Source organism: Polypterus senegalus, chromosome 1 (assembly GCF_016835505.1).
Source record: "Polypterus senegalus isolate Bchr_013 chromosome 1, ASM1683550v1, whole genome shotgun sequence".
Classification (NCBI taxonomy): Eukaryota; Metazoa; Chordata; class Cladistia; order Polypteriformes; family Polypteridae; genus Polypterus; species Polypterus senegalus.
In genome coordinates, this window is record NC_053154.1 from 133,071,117 (window position 1) to 133,092,688 (window position 21,572).

The window sequence follows — 21,572 nt, forward strand, 5'->3', positions numbered from 1 at the left end:
TGTGTAGAATTCTGAGGAAAAAAACGAATTTAATCCATTTTGGAATAAGGCTGTAACATAAAATGTGGAAAAAGTGATGCACTGTGAATACTTTCCAGATGCACTGTATGTGTAATCCTGTCATGCAGAAAATTATATATATACTAGACATTAAGCCCGTTACAATAACGGGCGCTAGAGCAGTATTGCATAAACATTAGTAGGAACAGTCTATATTAAATGGCAAGGGACCTTGACCTCATTCTGTTTGTTGTCTTCATTTTTTTTGTTAAAAATATTTTTGCAAGAAGCCTAAAGTAAAATATTAAAAAGAAAATAGAAACATATATGACAATACAGTAAGTATAATTAATATTGCCTTAGTGTAAAACTTTGTAACAATCTGTAATACACAATATCTGAAGAAGATATTTAGGAAAGTATTTTTTTTACCTCATGAAATTTTTTAATAAAATTTCATTATAGACAACATTTTTTGTAAATACTCTGTCTGACTTTGGCAACAGTTTGCCTTGTTCAGGACCATCTATAACGTTGACAACAACATCTGTAAAACTTCTAACTCTTGATAATGCAACATATAACTGACCATGGCTGAATACTGTTTCTGGCAAGTAAATGCCAACTTTTTCTAAGGTTTGCCCTTGAGCTTTATTAATTGTTATGGCAAAGGCTAATGTAACTGGAAATTGTCGCCTTCTTAAGGTAAAGGGTAAATTAATAGAGGATGCAGCCAAATCAATACAGGGAATATTCTGATGCTCATTTTCTTTTTCTTCAATCGATCTATTTGCTCATGTTTTTGTTTGTCTTTCAGCCTTTCTTTTGTTGATGTTTACTTGCTGAGCTGACCGTTCTTCCAGGAGATGCTGGTTATATGCGATTTGAGTGTCGGTGTCTTTTGTCCTACTTGACGTGTCCTTTTTTTGGGTGGCATGTTGTTAGTAGGTAGTTAGTAAACATGTGTGGGGCAGTATGTGTAGCGTCTCTCCAGCAACGGATTTTATGTGCTTGGCCGTGACTACCCAATCAGCACTCTCCCCAGCAATGATGTTCTTTGTTTGCTTATCATGCGCGGCCACGGCTACGTGATTGACTGTGTGCCCAGCTTCCAGTGCGTGTGCGTGCATGGTGCCGTGCGCATCTCACCGAGCCCCGCGCATGAAGACACACACACGGACACCTGGACGCACACAGGGGTTTTATTAAAGAGGATATATGAGAGTGAAAGATAGATTTTTTTTTTTTAAACAAGGCCTTGGCAGTGTTTGTGTGGAATTGGACTTGCATTAACAACTGTGGGGGTGTGTGAAATGTGATCATTTTTAAAAGTATACAAAACATGTTCTAAAAAATAAAACGCTATATGCTGGAAATAAAGAAAAATAAATGTAAGAAAAACACCTATAAGAAATATAATTATTCAAAATGATTTATTTTGTTGGCCTAATGAATTTTAATTGCATTAGGATATAATATAATAATTCTGCAGATCTGTCACTTATGACAAATGCACTAAATATCTTCTCATATTAATGCACATACTAAACAATTTTATCTCCTTTTCTGCTTTAATTAAAACAGCACATGTTGATGTGGGAAGATTCATATTATATCATGTATCAAGAATATAAATGAAGACATATTTACTTCATTGCACAGTCATTTAGCCTATAGGCTTATACCTATTTTTTCTAGGTCTATTAGAACCTAGTTATAAAGATTTTCAAAACTGGACCAGATACATTGAAAAGTAAATGTAATGTGATTATACAGGAGGATAAACATTATTTTACTGGATTGGAAATCAAGCCAATAATACAAAAAACAATAAATAGGCAATGTGACCAAGGGATGACACTCCTCTTCCCTTCGTTTCCAAACTTGCGCAGGACTCTACTGTTGTCTCAAACCAGCATATGGAATGGTAAGTGCTTTACTTCTTCCCTGTACCACTGACCAGTGATAAACTGAAAAAAAAGAAAAAAGGATGTAAAAAAAACCACAAGCATTACAGAAGATTAACTTTAAAGAAGTCTGAAGTATAACCTTTATTCTATTCATACATATATCAGTTTATACCAACTCACAGTCAGAGACACGCTCTAGAGAACCACCCTAGGCATGACAGCACTCCAGTACAAGGCCCAGACTAACTCAGCCACATTATCAATAATTATATTTACACGGTTATATTTTTTTTAGTCAAATAACATAACTTACATTTTTAATAATTAAAACTGTCTCATATTGTTACTGGGTGTAATATTGGGTTGTCAATTCTTATGTAAAAATCACTATATTTGCAAACATGTATAACACTAAGCCTGTCAGTGTGAAGGGAGTTATAAAAATGCAAATTGAAATTATTTTTTCACAAGAATAAACTAAAAAGTTGTTTCAATTTAAAATAAAAAACTACCATATTTCATGAAATGTAATGTGTTTGTGGACCAATCTTTATTTATAAAACTGTGAACAGATGATCAACTGATGCAGCAAACCACCCTATTTTTCATTTTAAAATGCTCACAAAATAAATTGACATGGTACAAAACAAAACAAATATTTCATTTTTTAAAATATGAAGAGCTGGATGGTATGTTGATACTTCGCAATGGAACTGCAAAATGCCTATAGGGATTACTCTAAGGTTAGGTTTGATATTTTTCCAAGTCTAATTGATTTCTTCACTAGTCTAGCAGGACAAGATACTATTCTCAATCAAGAATACACTTCTGGGGACCAACTGTTAAAAAGCCTCTAGTGAATAATTGCAAAATCCTTTGCTGCAAAGGCTACATCCATAGGACTCTTCCTGAAACACCCTCCCACAATTTCTCCAGGCAATGCATTTTAAATCGACGTTGCAAAAGATGAACAAAACACTAGACGCTGACAGGAAATAAAGAGCTAAAATTGCGGTTATCCATTCAGGACCTCAGTAGTACAAGGTATCTGAAGATTAATTAATTTGTACATTGTAATGAGCGCTGTAACAGTGGAGACAGACACACACACACACAGAAAATCACAGCTACTGGGGTCCACATCTTTGAAAGGTGCCTCTGCTACGATATCTTTCTGTCATTTTAACTACTGCATCACTATATGACATAACAGCAGAAAATAAAGAGTTCAGGGAAGCATTGTGTTTGGGTATGGAATGTGTTAAAACGCTGCTTTAGTTATTTGTTTGGACGTGCATCAGAAGGTGGGCACTGTGCAGCCTTGCCCATGCAGATTTGTTGATTCAGGTGTTTTGAGTACTGAAATCTGCATCTTCTGTTGCTCTTCATTATCAGCTCTCTTAACAGCAGTCCTTTTGACAGAGAGCAACACACTGTTTACTTCAAAGGCATATTTTGCAGTTAATATTTTCACAAATATAGCTACCGATTCTTTCAAGCTGACATCAACTCCTACAGTATCATCATAATGCTGAACAATAGCGAGCAAGTATGGTAGCTGCAACAATGTATCGTTCATGTTTTCCATTCATCTCTTGATGCCACCTAATGCCAATATATAAAATCTCATACTACAGAAAGTTTTTGCACATGCAACACACATGTATATGTCTAATGAGTTTTTTAGGAAACATTTCCGCTGTAGACTGTTCATCGTAAACAGAAGCCTGTTCTCTGTTAGACCAGGTTAATGAGAGCATCTCTGATCTTTACAGTTCAAAATCACCACCTCTGCTTACAGCCCCACCTTCGTGAGGCACCAGATTAGTTTAGAAACTTGACACTCAGTGAGCTTATCATGTTTTAAATCATTTAAATCATCAATTAGAACAAGCATATGTTGTCCATGTTTCTGAAATATGTTGAATTTCATTGTTGTCTGTAAGGGGATATTTTTCAAAATACTTCTATAAAAATTACATTTACATTAATACTTCTACAGTATATTGAAATGACTTTCAAGAATTCCTTTCTTATTTTGTTCCTTCAGCCACTTGTGACATGTCTTATTGCAGGTGTTGCACTAACTCATGGGTGTCAAACTCCAGGCCTGGAGGGCCGCAGAGGATGCAGGTTTTCTTTCTAACCCTTTTCCTAATTAGTGTCCAGTTTTCACTGCTAATTAACTTCTTTTCCCTCTATTCTAATAGCCCTGTTTTTAAGGATTAAGTCTTCTGAATTGATTTTCTTCTTCATTAAATGACAGCCAAGCAGAAATGAGACATGAAACGAGCCAACAGATGACCTGCTAAATTGGGGCTTCAAACTCCAACCAGTTCCTTCATAAGAAGCCGATTCTTGCTGTTAATTAAACCCGTTATTCAATTTCATGGCTTGTTGCGGCTCTCTTTTTGCCACAGCAGACATTTCCAAAACTGTTGATATTCTTTTTTTTCTAAGAACTCCTAAAATGTTTTGGCAACCTGAAGGATTAACCTTACTGAGACCTTCATCTTTATTGTCAGATTTTGCTTGATGTGTCATTACCGTCCGGCTGCTAATTAAGGAAAAAACAACTAAGGGGCCTGAGTCAAGCTAATTAAAGCCAAGGCTAAAGAACTTAATTACCATCAATTTCTGGTCACTAATTAAGAAGATGGTTAGAATGTAAACCTGCAGCCACTGCTGCTTTCCAGGACTGGAGTTCGACACCCCTGCACTAACTGTATCAACAAATTCACCCAGAAGACACACTACAATATTTTCACATTTATTAAGGAATGGCTGATCCCAAACCACTTCATCATTGAGCAATGTGGGTTGGGTGTTGTGGTTGTAGAATTAATTCAGTCAAAATAAATGCTTTATTTGATTAGTCAGAGACTAAAAACAAAGAAATAAAAAATGTAAAAATTAAAGCAAAATGTTTTTATTATAGGTCTTACTGTGGAATTCAACATAGTTTCTCAACTCAGAAGTGTTGTTGTTTATACTTATTAATTAAAAGATCCTATATACAGAATCTGACATTGACACTGAAATGGTCTGCATATTTAAACAGCTAACAAAAACAATGTCATATGCAAAAAGGTTTGGACAGGTACAGCATCTGCCCTTTCTATTACTGCCAGAACACTGCTGGAGTCTGACACGTCTTCTGTTTCTTTAATGCAGAATTACTCTGTCATGCTTTTCTCTCTTAAATTTACTACTGAATTTTACTTTTCAATGTCTTCCTGTTCAAAGCATCACATATATACTCAGAATGCTGCTTCCACAGGAATAATGTGAACCAAATTTAACAGGCAAACCACAGATGAACTATTCAAATGATATGCTAACTCCTGGTGAATGCACATTTAGCTTTGTGTCAGTTCACAAAGCTGCATCAAAGCATGCATTCTTATGATTCTTAAAAACTCACTCTTTATGGGTTTTAATTCATTACACCTGTAACTGAATTGGCTAATTTGAAACTTTTGTATCAGATTCTGATTGTACTATACCATCATATTATACTTATTCACTCAGGTACCAATTAGTTCATCTTTAAGTATTACATATTAAACAGATTATGAATTCAGATATTCTGAACTGCATTCAGTTTGTGGCAGGAAAAGTGTGTAACTCTAGTTTACTTACTGAAAGTGAGTCACTAAACATTAACATTTGATGCATACAAAATACAGATTTTAAACTTCATATGCATTGTTCTATCAAGGTGTGGATGGGATGAGAAATGGGTTAGGGGTTACTCTGAAGGAACAGTATGTCAAGAGTGTTTTGGAGGTAAAGACAGTGTCAGAGAGAGTGATGATTATGAAGCTGGAAATTGAAGGTGTGATGATGAATGTTGTTAATGCATATGCCCCGCAGATTGGGTGTGCAATTAAGGAGAAAGGAAATTTCTGGAGTGAGTCGGATGAAGTGATGTACAGTGTACCCAAGGGACAGAGTGGTGATTGGAGTGGATTTCAATGGACATGTTAGTGAAGGGAACAGAAAGGATGAGGAGGTGATGGGTAGGTATGGTGTCCAGGAGGGGAATGAAGAAGGTTAGATGATAGTGGATTTTGCAAAAAACATGGACATGGCTGTAGTGAATATGTAAGTTTAAGAGGAGAGAGGAACATAGGGTGACACACAAGAGTGGAGGAAGATGCACTCGGGTAGATTATATCCTATGCAGGAGGGTCAATCTGAAGAAGACTGAAGACTGCAAAGTGGTGGCAGGGAAGTGTAGTTAGGCAGCATAGGATGGTGGTCTGTAGGATGATGTTGGAGATCAAGAGGAGGAGGAGAGTGAGGGCTGAGTCAAGGATCTAATGGTGAAGTTCAAAAAGGAACACTGCAAGGTTGCGTTTAGGGAGGAGGTGAGACAGGCACTGGGTGGGATTGAAAAGAGTTACTAGACAGCTAGGCAACTACAGCAGAAGTAGTAAGTGTGACAGCGAGAATGGTGCTTGGCATGACATCAGGACAGAAGAAGGTGGATGAGTTTAAATACTTGGGATCAACAATACAGCGTTACAGGGATTGTGAAAAAGAGTGCAGGCAGGACGGAAAGGGTTGAGAATTGTGTCAGAAGTAATGTGTGACACACAGTTATCAGCAAGAGTGAAAGGGAAGGTCTACAGGATGGTAGTGAGACTAGCTATGTTATAGGAGTTGGAGACGGTGGCACTGAGCAAAAAAACAGGAAACAGACCTGGGGTTGGCAGAGTTAAAGATGCTAAGATTTGCATTGGGTGTGACGAGGATGGGTAGGATTAGGAATGAGTACATTAGAGGGTCAGCTCAGGTTGAACGGTTTGGAGACAAAGTCAGAGAGGCAAGATTGTATTGGTTTGGACATGCGCAGAGAAGAGATGCTGGGTATATTGGGAATAGGTTGCTAAGGATAGAGCTGCCTGGCAAGAGGAAGGCCTATGAGGTTTATGGATATGGCGAGAGAGGACATGCAGGTGATGGGTATAACAGAGCAAGATGCAGAGGACAGGAAGATATGGAAAAAGATGAGCAGCCAAAAGAAGAAGAAGATTTTAAATATAATTCTAAATCTCAGCATGCCACATTAGTATTTATGTTTTTATCAATGACAATATGGGAGATTCCGACTTAGGACTCAAATGGCTGGCTGCACTAGCTAGAAACAACAATCAGAAACAGCAGTTGGCAAGGTTTTACCTAAGTTAGAATATACCACACCATAATCTTACACATTTGATCTCTGGGAACATAATGGTTTCCTTGTTGATTACCATAATAATGGTTAAGGGCATATAGAAAATGTACCATACTGTGAACCATAAACTGACCTATTATGAAAGCAAGTTTAACTTATAAGTAAGCAATTGATTTAATATAAGGCATTTATCCAGGTTAAGCCATAATTATACAAAAACAGTGTGACCAGCATTGCTTGAACAGAGCACAGACTGAAAAATCTTAAATATTCTGAAATATGTTGTGGTATTTTCAGGTATTTCAAGGAACAAAATTCAATCTACAATTTTTCTAAAAATGATTGGGACTCACTTGTTAAATGAATCATCCTGTAGATTCAGAACCAGGCTATCTGCATTCAGGTAAACCTTATTCTGGGATGATGAAATCTGCAGAAAACACAAAGCATCACTTTTCTGAAATATGTATACTATTCTCCCCAAGAAAGCATTAATCTTATTTTAATATGGAAAATCAAGCACATGTCTGATCCCCCAAAAAAAAAACATTCTTGCATGTCTTAAGGTCTTTTCACTTTGCTAGTGTTTGTTCTCCCTTTCTTCCTTTTACTTCAAATAGAAATGTTATTTTTCTTTGACATAATGTGAAAGCTCCCAAAATATTCCACTTCTTTGAGTTGTTTGAATCAAAATGAACTTAAGACATATTCCAAGATGGAATCTACTTGCTTTTAAGGGAACATATTGTTTGTTGTTTTCAGCTTTAGTATGAAAAGTGCAAGCCAAAATAGAACCATTTTCAAAAAATGAAGATGAACGAGATCTGAATTGTGAAATTGTTGTTCATTTAGGAATGAACTCATTTAAATTCTTCTAAAATATACATAGCTCTTATTTAGCAGTATGTTTCTAAAAAAAATAATGAACATCTTAAGCAAAGGAATACAGTTTTACCAAAGAATACATTGTAAAATAAAATTTTAATAAGATCAACAAATGTTTGTGCATGAATGCAGTAATTATGCTATGTAAACAGATTTAAAATACATCAATTACAGTATTTCAAAATTAAGTTGCCTTAGAATTATGACATCACCATATTACTTGATGCATATATAGTTGGAGTATCAATGTTTATTTAAAAAACACCAATAAATAAAAACTTTCAAATCAGCACCTCAATCTTCAAGATGTGTGTACATAATGTGTTCTATAACAAAAAGAGTAAACTGGCCCTGAAGCTGATACAGAATATGTAATAGTCAAAATACATACAGTAAGCTGCTAAATTCAAATAAATCAAATTAAAAATTAAATCAAACCTTTTCAAAGAAAATCAACCTTATCACTATTTTTAAATTAGGACCTAAAAGCAATCTTTCTCCTTTAACAGGTTGTATGTTCCCGAGAAACATTTCAAGCAAGAATGTTAAATATTTTTACACTTTTATACTTAATATTTTATTTTTTACACTTAAAATATTAAAAAAAAAACCTGTTGAATAAAATGATTTGAACACTTTCAAATTTTTTTTTTTTTTTTGCAGTTTCTAAAAATGTCTAATCAGACAATGAAAACCTGTGGACCTTTTATTTGTATTCTTCACAAACTAGACAATAAATCACAACAACTGTCTACATGTAGATAAGTTACAACAGTTTATAGCTTGTGTAATGATTCAAACAGTAGCACTTTAAAACATACCGTCTTAGCAATGTTCTGGGCAGCTCGGATCCGTCTCAATTTCAAATATCCTGGGTTTTTAGTTACTGCCTCTCCAAGCTATACATCAGAATTAAAATGCAAATAGTCATTAATTTTCACTGAAATTAATCTGAGTACCAAAAAGGAAGATTTAAGCACAGCCAAATCACACTAAACGAATGAATGAGACAATGTTTCCTAACTACAACAGCAATGAGGAGTGTGTACATACTTTTAATTCACTTTGAGAAAATAAACCTATCGCACTCTATATATTTTAAGCACTCAGCTTACAAACTGCAAGTGATTTGAACTGATCTAAACAAGTAAGAAAATAAACACTGCTAAAGTTACACTATGCAGTGTAACATTTGTACTTTTTCTTAAAACTACAGATTTATTTTGATTTTAGATTCAGGTTTATTACTGTGTGTGTGATATAGTGGTGCAGCATTGTGAGTTTGAATCCATGATTAGTTAAGTTATATTTGGAATCTGCACAACTCCGTTCGTACATCTATTTTCTTCCAAGTGTATGAATGTGGATTCTGAATTTGTCCTATATTAGTATGCACATCAGTAGACCCATGACAGATCAACATCCCTCTAGGGCTGGTCTCCGCCTTGCACCCAATGCTGTCAGCACTGGCTAGAGACGTCTGCAAACCAGATTTGAAATAGGTGGGTTCGCGGTTTTCTGTTATACTCCTATATAAATATAACCTGAATACTATTATAAATATTATGAGATACAAATATCTTAAAAGCTTCCCCACATAGGATTGAGTTAATAGCAAATATTTTGAGTTAGTTAAGTTATGCTTCCAGATTCTTTTACAATACATATACATGCATAAATGATTTTGAACTAATATGATCATGGATGTAGTACAGTGGTACACTTTGTTATAATTTAGTATTTCTGAATTTACATATAAACCTTTACCCATTGTCAGGTTTCTTTAAGACAGTAAACATTTGCATTTTTTTAATTTATTTTTTAATCTGCTTTTGAAATAAAAATACATTTGTCCTACACAATTCATGCTTTTTTCCTATCCTACTCTTATGAAATACAAGAAAAAGAAAGTGTCATATATGTTAATAGTTTTGGAAGTGTGGATAAGAATGCAAGCAACTAGTTGTCGTAGACCCTAGCACTGTAGGAGAGGATAGGTTAATTCGTTTCTACACCTTATATATGGCTGACACAATCCTGAACCATATGATAGAATTGCTTATTAAACTGCACGACTGCTTGGGTAAGGTTCTCCAACAATAGGAAGCAGAAAACACCGCTCATATTTCAGAATTGTTCTGAACACAACAAGTGTGGCTCAGGCAAGGAATAATTTTATAGTCAATCCAAGCCCAGGTTAACTTTTTACAAGTTTTTTTTTTTTAAAACTACTTAGGAACTTAACTATGTTTATTAGCTCAATGAAGACCAATGCTGATCCTTCCCAGAGCATGTAGAACTCATTCAGCAAAATTAGAAAATGGAAGTTGTGTATTCTTTAATCAACTACCTGAAACTGAATGACAAGGTAATTTTAAATTTTTTAATCAATAACAATTATAAACTATACTCTGTATTGGACATACAGTAACATATCTGGAAAGGTCTTATCTAGAAAATCAATCATCAGTATCTGTTCAACAAACAAAAAGGCAGCAATACCATTCTGGCAGCTTCTGCTTCTCCTTCAGCTTGGATGATTTTCTGTCTCTGGTCCTGTTTTGCCTTCTCCACATAAAACTGAGCTCTCTGTGCCTCCTGTTGAGCTTAAGTTGCAATGAAAGGGAAAAAAAAGCAAAAGACCAGCTAATGTAAATAAAAACAAAATGTTCACTGTAGATACCACCAAGGTTTTTGTTTTGTTTTTAACCAGGATCACTAATGACCATTTAACCTATTACTTTGGGTTAAGAAGCAACACGAGATCTTCATATATTTCATCATATAACTGAAGAGCACAAAGCTCCCTCAGGTGCTTAATAAATTTTGCTTTTGTACTATTTAAAAATACTATACAACCCAAAATTATAGTGCCTTTTTATGTGTTTAAATAAATTTTGCAACAATGCAACTCTCTGTAGACACTGTCTAACTTTTCATACAGGGAAAAGTATTCCTTGAGCTGGACTTGGAAGCACTTACCAACTTGTTTAGCTTCAACAGCTGCCGTGTACTCCTTGCTGAAGCTAAGCTCTGTGATTGCCACATCATCAAGGATAATGTTGAAGTCTTTGGCCCTCTCAAATAACTCACGGCGTATCAGCAAAGATACCTAAAAGAAAAATGTAAAATGTTTAAAACTAATGTACTGTTATTGTTTACATTTTACTTAAACTGATTACAGTAATTAGGAGATCTAAAAATGACAAAATGTACACTCGAGTTCCAAAAATGTATGCATTTAAACAAAACATTAATTTTAATTCTGAAATAACAAGTATTACAGATTCAGCTTGTCTTGTGCGCAATTTCTGTTTTTTACATAGCCTTTAAAATGAGAGATAGAGATGTATATATATACTGCATATATGTGTATATATATATTCATATTCACTTACTTTTGTTTGCTGCCCCTTTGTAACCATATTTGATTTTTATTATTCCTATCAAAATGATTTTATACACACTGCACTAAAAAACTAATTTAAAATCACTTTGTCAAAAACATGCTTACAACTATTCAGTAATCCTAAAAGGAATACTGACACTCAAAAGATTAATGGAAATTATTTTAACTACGTGTTGATTGTTGCAAGCTACACAGATATCAACAGACAGGCACTAAATGGGGTTTGAACACATTAATAAAAAAAACTGAGCAGAATGTTAAGTAATTAAATGACAGTAAAAAAAGTCTGAAGCATTTTTGGAACTTTATAATCATCTAGTTGGTCTCATATCACTGCAAAACAGTCTTAGTAGGGACATGAAAAAAATTCTCCAAAATATTAGTGAAATGATGCATTAAATTGACTATTAATAATTAACTGAAGTAGTAAATATTTCCATTTTTCAAATTGCCACATTTGGAGTGGGCAGTATGTTGAAGAATCTGTATTTAATTTGGTATACTTTTTCCTTAATACTTAAGGGGAAATTGTCTTTTTGTATGACGTATGGACAGTATAATTAAAAACTCTGTTTTGGTACATACTGGTATAATGTATTTGTATATATTTTTCAGACTGAAATGTATTTTACAAAAGAAACATTATTTTAACAAATAAACACATGATAAAGGTATGTACAGGAGCGCACCTCTTACCCAACAAAATGCTTATTAATGCTCTGCTACAAAAATGTACATAAAATCACTTAATAACCTCACCAGCTTTAACCAACTGAAAAAGCATTTTGTCTCTCACACTGTCACCAATGCCTGCTTCAATCCACTGGCTATAAATAAAAAATCTAACCAGCATAATCCAAGGTATAGTCGCGGAAGTCCAGAGCCAAGATCAGGTCAAATCACATATCACTCTGGACAATATTCTTAAAATATGCACACTCACTTATTATACATAATTTGCATACAAGTACATATACAAATACATTACCTATAAATCATCAATACACCAAAATAGTCATATTTTCCATTTCCTTTTGCATGCAAAGATTTACACATTATGATAGAACATGTTTTACATTTAAATGCGTTTACAATTTATCCCCCAATCTTTAGTATCCCGGGAAAATGAATTTATAAAATCTATACAGCATAAAGACTTTCACCTTGTATACCAGATCAACCAGGATATCCTCTGCTTCTAAGTTACATAAATTAGGTATTCAATTTTAAACCAGTATATTTAAGTTACTATATGTAAAACAGTACTTAAGCAAACATACACAGTACCTGGGCTCTCTGTGTGATGAGCTGGGATGCATTAAACTTGGCAACCACACTCTTGAGAACTTCATTTACAATAGAAGGCAAGACCCGTTCATCGTAGTCTTTCCCTAATTGCTGGTAAAGAGTTGGTAGATTTGTTGCAATAGGTCTGGACAAAACACGAAGGGCTATATTCACCATTTGGAGATCTAGAGCAGAAATGTTAAACAACAAATATGCTTACATTTTTACACTCACAGTTCGTACTTTCAGTTTTACACTGCTGCACCATTTGCACACTGAAGAACTATAAAAACACAACAAACCTTTGAGCAACATATTGGTTTTATACCTCACAAACATATACCCTCCCCCCACCAAAATCTAGGTATACACGGACGGCCAGTATAGTACAACATTTGTAATAAAAGTGGAACATTCCATAGTAAGTGAAATATACCACTGGAGGGTGTTCTTTCTGTGATGAGCAGCGCCTTCCTTGTGAAATTCACTTATTGAAATGACATTTGCTTGGAAACTCTTTTTCTCATCTCCTAGCCAATTCACTATGGCCAAATATAGAAATTACAATTATAATGGTACAAAAAAAATAGTGTTCAATTACATACTGTAATTCATACAGTTTGTACTTATATTTATTAAAATAATAACACTGCAGCACCAATTGCCTTAAGAATAAAATGAACAGGGTTTATAATCTCTAACTTTGCAATGAAATCAGATTTGGTTCAAAAAAGGTTTGATAAAAGTCTGATACTAAACATTGTACAGTTGTGGTCAAAAGTTTTGAGAATGACACAAATATTAATTTTCACAAAGTTTGCTGCTTCAGTTTCTATGATGGCAATTTGCATATACTCCAGAGTGTTATGAAGAGTGATCAGAAGAATTGCAATTAACTACAAAGCCCCTCTTTGCCATGGAAATGAACATAATCCCAAAAAACCCATTTCTGCTGCTGTTGTGAAGATGGCTTCTGGGCGCCCAATAAAGTCCAGCAAGCATCAGGACCATCACTTAAAGTTAATACAACTATGGGATCAGAGCACCACCAGTGCAGAGCTTGCTCAAGTATGGCAGCAGGCAGGTGTGGGTGCATCTGCACACACAGTGAGGCAAAGACTTTCAGAGGATGACCTGGTGTCAAGAAGGGCAGCAAAGAAGCCATTTCTCTCCAAGAAAAACATCAGGTACAGACTGAGATTCTGTAAAAGGTACAGGGAATTGGACAGCCGAGGACTGGAGTAAAGTCATTTTCTCTGATTAATCCCTTTCCGATTGTTTGAGGCACCCGGAAAAAAGATTGTCAGAAAAAAAAAAAAAAAAAAAAAGGTTGAGCACTACAACCAGTCTGGTGCCAAACTAACAGTAAAGCATCCTGAGACCATTCATGTGTGGGGTTGCTTCTCAGCCAAGGGAGTGGGCTCACTCACAATTTTGCCCAAGAATACAGCCATGAATAAAGAATGGTACCAAAACATCCTTCAAGAGACACTTCTCTCGACCATCCAAGAACAGTTTGGTGATGTACAATGTCTTTTCCAGCATGATGGAGCACTGTGCCATAAGACAAAAGTGATAACTAAGTCTAAGTGAGTTGGCAAAACAAAACAACAAAATTTTGGGTCCATGGCCAGGAAACTCCCCTGACCTTAATCCCATTGAGAACTTGTGGTCAATCCTCAAGAGGCTGGTGGACAAACAAAAATCCACAAATTCTGACAAACTCCAAGCATTGATTATACAAGAATGGGCTGCCATCAGTCAGGATTTGGCCCAGAGGTTGATTGACAGCATGTCAGGGCGAACTTGCAGAGGTCTTGAAAAAGAAGGGCCAACAGTACAAATATTTACTCTTTGCATAAATGTACCGTAATTGTCAATAAACTTTGAAACTTATGAAATGCTTGTAATTATAAATACTTCAGTACACCACAGAAACATCTGACAAAAAGATCTAAAAACATTGAAGCAGCAAACTTTGTGAAAACCAATATTTGTGTCATGCTCAAAATGTTTGGCCACGACTGGGACTTTTTCACAACATTCCATTTTATGTTAGATGCATTAGGGGCACAAGGTAGAAACCTATCAGTACCCCAGTCTTCACAAGGCACATTCAGATACACCAAACCAATTTAGACTCGTCAGTCAACTTAACATACATACCTGAAAAGACCCCTGAATAAACTGAGAGAACAGATTTGATCATGATGTCAATGTTCTTTTTTTGCTCACAATTGTTGTGCTTTGTTGTTACTTAGCATCACATGTATAAACCGATAGGACAACTAAGAAAACAAATTTACTTTGAAGGTAAAACTAAACTTTTTGAATGTGTTTTTACAAGCTTGCCAATGACAAATATGCCAAGGGTGATTGTTAAAGTAAACATATATTAAGAGCTAGCTGTGGAAAAACAATGTTCAATTTAATTTACGATTTGAATGAAAGAAGTTCATAGTTAATTCTGGCCTGACGTTATCATAAGTATATGTAACGGCATTGTTTGAACATACTGTTTACCAATTATACCAGGTTAATGCAAGTTTTACAAAAGGTGAATCATCTTAATATAGTGATGTGAAAAAATAAGTATATCCCATGAGAAGACAAGTATTATTCAATGTATATACATATTCGGACACGAGTTCATTTTAACAAAACTGATAGAGACCTGATTTAACAAATAATAATGGAAAGAATTTTTTTCCAGTCGTTTATTCAACAAAATGTAAGAAATACAAATGTCTGCTGTGGAGGAAAAAAAAAGTACACTCCTAGATTCAATGTCTGCTGTTACATACAGTCATGTGAAAACATTAGGACACCCTTTGAAAGCATGTGGTTTTTTGTAACATTTTTAATAAATGGTTATTTCATCTCCGTTTCAACAATACAGAGAGATTAAAGTAATCCAACTAAACAAAAAAAACTGAAGAAAAGTCTTTTCAAGATCTTCTGTAAATGTCATTCTACAAAAATGCCTATTCTAACTGAGGAAAAAGATAGGACACCCTCACATGTATTCCCTCTTAAATTGGCTCAGATCTCACACAGGTATATCACACCAGGTGCACATAATTAGTAGATCGTTACTCTGCATGTTGAATGAGGCTTGCCCTATTTAAACCTCAGACATTTAGTTTGGTGTGCTCCTGACTGTTGAAGTGAGAGTGAGCACCATGGTGAGAACAAAAGAGCTGTCAGAGGACTTCAGAAAAGATTGTAGCAGCCTATGAGTCTGGGAAGGGATTTAAAAGATCTCAAAAGATTTTGAAATCAGCCATTCCACTGTCCGGAAGATAGTCTACAAGTGGAGGGCTTTCAAAACAACTGCCAACATGCCCAGGACTGGTCGCCCCAGCAAGTTCACCCCAAGAGCAGACCGCAAGATGCTAAAAGAGGTCTCCAAAAACCCTAAAGTGTCATCTCGAGAACTACAGCAGGCTCTGGCTACTGTTGATGTAGAAGTACATGCCTCTACAATCAGAAAGAGACTGTACAAGTTTAACTTGCATGGGAGGTGTGCAAGGAGGAAACCTTTGCTTTCCAAGAGAAACATCGAGGCCAGACTGACATTTGCCAGAGATAAAGTTGACAAAGACCAGGACTTCTGGAATAATGTTCTTTGGACAGATGAGTCCAAAATTGAATTATTTGGACACAACAGCAGAGGACATGTTTGGCGTAAACCAAACACAGCATTCCAAGAAAAGAACCTCATACCAACTGTGAAGCATGGAGGTGGAAGTGTCATGGTTTGGGGCTGCTTTGCTGCAGCAGGACCTGGTCAGCTCACCATCATAGAATCCACGATGAATTCTACTGTGTATCAGAAGGTGCTTGAAGAACATGTGAGACCATCAGTTAGAAAATTAAAGCTGAAGCGGAACTGGACCATGCAACATGACAATGACCCAAAACATACTAGTAAATCAACCAAAGATTGGCTGAAAAGAAGAAATGGAGAGTCCTGGAATGGCCAAGTCAAAGTCCAGATTTGAATCCCATTGAGATGCTGTGGGTGACTTGAAAAGGGCTGTACGTGCAAGAAACCCCTCAAACATCTCACAGCTGAAAAAGTTCTGCATTGAGGAGTGGGGTAAAATTTCCTCAGACCGATGTCGAAGACTGGTAGATGGCTACAAGAACCGTCTCACTGCAGTTATTTCAGCCAAAGGAGGTAACACTCGCTATTAGGGGCAAGGGTGTCCTATCTTTTTCCTCAGTTAGAATAGGCATTTTTGTAGAATGACATTTACAGAAGATCTTGAAAAGACTTTTCTTCAGTTTTCTTTGTTTAGTTGGATTACTTTAATCTCTCTGTATTGTTGAAACGGAGATGAAATAACCATTTATTAAAAATGTTACAAAAAACCACATGCTTTCAAAGGGTGTCCTAATTTTTTCACATGACTGTAGGTAAGAAACAACTTCTTGTAGATGTTTCTTGTAATTGCCCATCTGGCTCATAGCATCAACTTTTTCTGTATGATTGAGGATTTTCTTTCATGTGCTGTCAACTTCAAGCTTCCCTTGTACTGCATTTTTTGTGGTTAAAATCAAAGCTCTGTTATGGTCACTCCATAACTCTTCACTTACTATTTCTGAGCCAATCTTTTGTAAAGATGCTTGAGTGTTTTGGGTCACAGTCTTTTTACAAGTTCATCTTCAGCTTTTTCACAGATGACCTCATTTTTCTCAAGTATACTCTGATAAAATATGGAATTCACTATGACTATATAACAACAAGCTGCTCAGGCCCACAGACAGTAAAGCAGTATCAAACGATAATATTCTCCTACCAAGCTTTTACAGCTTTCATGAAGTTCTTTGGGTCAAGTTTATGGCTTTCTCCAAACATGACAATTCACATTGTGTTCAAGCACCTCTACCTTTTGTTTCATCCATCCAGGGAAAACTGTTCAAGCAGTCCTGTTGTTCATCTTGGTGTTGTCCGAGAAACTTTAGTAGTGTATGTATTCTTTTTGTGACAGGAAAGGCTTCTTCCTTCCTGACCTTGCATGTAGAGAAAGTTGTGAATTCTCTTTCAGATGGCTGACTTATGTTCTTTGACAATGATAGATAAAGACATGTCACTTTTAGTCAGCTCTTAGTCTAAATTTGGTGGGATAACTTGGTCATTACAGATATCCAGTGGTTTAAAACGTTCTGCATTTGAAGATTTTTTGGTTTTGGCAAGATGCAGCCACACTTCTCAACTGTTGAGATCAGACCATGGCACAGGTTTCTGATATTTATATAAGGTAAAGCTCTCCAACTTTTTCTCTAATGATGTTCTAATCATTTATACCTGTGTTGGTGCACTCGATACTAATTTTAAGAATTTGATACAGTGATAGCAATAGTAATAGTGCTGTCATTTGACAGAACCATCTTTAAGAATATGGAATCCACAGAACAAGCACAGAAAGGGGGTGGGGAGGGAGACTTTGGGACTGTAGTTAATCTTCCCTTGAAGAGACTGGCATATTAAAATTAATTCTACATTATCTTCTATAGACCTACAGGCATCACTTTCTTTGGCTATTCATGAGTAAAACTACCGGAATAACACCAGGGATCTGCACCGGCAATCGGAAGGTTGCCGGTTCGAATCCTGTAAATGCCAAAAGGGACTCTGCTCTGTTGGGCCCTTGAGCAAGGCCCTTAACCGGCAATTTCTGATTGCTTTGAGTAGTGAGAAAAGCGCTATATAAATGCAAAGAATTATTATTATATGATGCCTTCTACCTAATAAGACTAGGAGTACTCATTTCTAACTAGCCAAAATTAACCTGGACAATCTTCATGAGTTCTGGAGCAAAGATCAATGGACAAATTGGCATAAAGTGGTACTCTGGGACAACACAGAACAAGTCTACTGAATTATAAACCAAAAAAAACAAAAACAATTCCAACAAGTAGGCATGGTGCAGGGAGTGTCAGGGTTTGGGGAAACATTTCTGTATAACAAGCAGGATGACTTGCCATCACTGAAAGAACATTGAAGTCTGCTCTAAGATTTTTATCAAAAGCAAGTGAGGCCATCTGTGTGATCTTGGGCTGATATGCCACAAGAGAATAACATAAAACAAATATATCGATTTTGCAATTATGAAAGGGCCTAGTGACAGTCTATATAAACCAGATGTTCTGATGGAATTTGAAATGAGAAGTTAATGTTGGAAAATTAGGTCAAGTAGGTCTACGAAAAGAAGTGGGCAAAATTTCAAACCAGCATCGTGAGAAACTAATTATTAACAACAATGAAAGTCTTAATGCAGAAACTGCTGCTATTCATAGTATAACAAATCACCAAAGTCAAAAGAAATATTTTTTATGAACATCACTGGGCATTGTATTAACATTAGTAAAACAAGTAAACAGTGACTTAAGTATAAAAATTCTATTTTCTTTTTGAAGAACCAGGCATTTAAATTGCCCAGCTATAATCTGAGAAAATTATTTTTTTTTAATCACTTCCTGTGGGCAGCTTGCACATTCATCCATGGTCTATACAAGTTTCCCCATGGGTACAGTTTGAATATGCACAGGTTAATTGGTAGCTCTAAGTTTGGCCCATAATGAGGGAGAGTATAGTACCCCATCCTGTGCTGGTTCCAGTCTTGCACCTGTTGTTGACAATACATATGCCAGAAATTGGATGAAAAAAAAATTTACTTAGGAAATGTTTACCAAAAAGGGATTAAACATAAATTATGTTTCTTGCTTTGCGAACCTACAGAGTTGCATGAAACATCTGCAGGCTGTCTTTGAAGAATTGCTGTTGCACACAGAAAACTGTATTATGTTACATTGTAAACAAAATACATGATTTGAGATATTTCTTATGTGCGTACAAGGTTCTATACTTTAAGACAATAAAAGCCAAAACTACTACTAAGCAAATACCGTACTAAATAGGCTGTGAAAAAAAGACTCTCTTTAAAGAGAGAATTTCCAAAATCTTTAAACTTGTAATATCTGCTAAAAAACATAACACTTTACCTTTGCTTCCGGTAAGAGAGGAGATCTTTCTTGGTCTAGCTCTTATATCATAAATGATGGGATACTGGAACCATGGTATCCTGAAAAATACATTAACACACTTAAAACTGAATGCAAAAAATAAAGACTTTCATTTGGTTATTCAGTATAAAAATAAGTAAATAGTTTAAAAAGGTTTTATGCAGAGATATTCTGATCAATTGGCCGCCAATGAAAAATCGACCGATTTTCATAAAAAAAGACTCGACCACTTATCAGTAAAACAGCTAATCCCAATAACATATTTTCAGTACTTTAGTTGCAGTGCTCTTTTGTGCAAGGTATTATAGTAGTTGAGCCAAAATGTCTTTTTTTTCTTTCTGTTGAAGCAAACTTAAGGCAAGTAGTAGTTCAATAAAATGATTTGAAACGTAAGTGCATGTATATTTTCGCTTAAGCAGCGATTAATTGCCAATATCAATTAATTGATCATGTCCAAATTATATATATATATATTTTTATATTTGTTAGGTAAATGGTGAAAACAACTGGTTTTAATTAAGACTTATTTCAAATTGGTTCTTTACAAAAAAAAAAAAAAACTAAGACAGCTAGCAAATAACAGTAGCATTTTATTTTCTTTTATGTCATTATGGATAAATATTTTGTACACATTTATTAGTTGAAGCATGCATTTTAAGGAAAATGTATTTATTTTAGCATTTTATGGTCAGTGGACAATAAGCATTCAGAATTTTATTTTGTTAATACAAAATGAACAGTTAATATTATTAATAAAAATACATTTTAATATAGGAAATTAAAACTTCTATTTGTCTGGATATGCACGAGACTAGTGTAAAAAGTTTTTTTTTTTAAAGGGATAAAGAAAAAAAATATGGATTGGTATCGGCCACTTAAGTAACATGAAATCAGTGATTGCTATTGTCCTTAAAAAAACATGATTGGAGCATCCCTATTTTTATGCAAAAGTCAGTCTGATTGCAGGCACATGAGCAGATTGTTTATCACTGGCGTTTACTAGAAATCACTCATTTTACTTTCTGTCCACTAAATACACAAAGGCTGGACGTTAATGGTAGGCATTGGCCACCATATTGATGCAATTAACAGCCATTTTTTAACCTCTGGTTGCCAAGAATATCAAACTAATTTATCTATCGCCCAGTTTTCAGCAGTGGATTGGAAATGGGACAGATTTTGCTCATTATGCATGAACGGGAGATCGGCATATAATCTGCTAAAATAAAAAATATAAGCTGTGCTTCATTATGCAGGTAAAGCAAATTAAAAACTGTGGTAAAGATGTGCCACTATGCAAGGGTGTGTGCACCAGGTGTGCATAGCAAGAACATTAAGTCTTCTTTAGACTAAGCAGAGAGACGTGAAAAAAACAAAAAAACAAAAAGCCTCTGCTGCTATATCTGTTATATGGAAATACGTTAAAATGAGTGAAGATGAAAGATACACTAATTTTAACATTTGCTATAGAAAAGGCTGGCATGATGGAACTAACACAAAGACAGTTGGTGCTAAAATGGGTAAGACATTTTAGATCACACAATAGAATACACGGACTCTCAACCACTTTCATTACACACAAGGTAAAATAGAACTCTTTTGACACATTTGTTCACTTCCGTTTTGACAGATTCTTTAAAGTACTGCAATGTTAATGAAAAGCATTACATAATTATACATTTCAGTAATAATGCTTTATTTGAATACAAGGATTGATATTTTAAAATCCAATAAGGGAACAAGAAAGAAAAATTCTGCTGAATTAGGAAGCTTATACTGGCCACTTGGAGGGGGAGAGAGAGAGAGAGAGAAAAAGCAATATTTAATTTAAAACTGTATTATTTTGCTAAATATACTGCCTGGC

At 35.2% G+C, this 21,572-nt stretch overlaps 1 protein-coding gene across 2 annotated transcripts in view; it reads right to left on the reverse strand.

Moving 5' to 3' along the window:
* Positions 1–1,703: 1,703 nt before the first annotated feature.
* Positions 1,704–21,572, reverse strand: part of phb2b (prohibitin 2b) — a 35,350-nt gene continuing 15,481 nt past the window's right edge. For both annotated transcript variants that reach the window (XM_039758509.1, XM_039758518.1), the window contains exons 4-10: positions 19,688–19,767; positions 12,677–12,861; positions 10,963–11,092; positions 10,483–10,586; positions 8,802–8,879; positions 7,449–7,525; positions 1,704–1,970 (exon numbers count right to left, since the gene is read on the reverse strand). In XM_039758509.1, the coding sequence (XP_039614443.1) occupies positions 1,937–1,970; positions 7,449–7,525; positions 8,802–8,879; positions 10,483–10,586; positions 10,963–11,092; positions 12,677–12,861; positions 19,688–19,767 (688 nt within the window). In that variant the 3' untranslated portion in view covers positions 1,704–1,936. The remainder of the gene's footprint in view (positions 1,971–7,448; positions 7,526–8,801; positions 8,880–10,482; positions 10,587–10,962; positions 11,093–12,676; positions 12,862–19,687; positions 19,768–21,572) is intronic.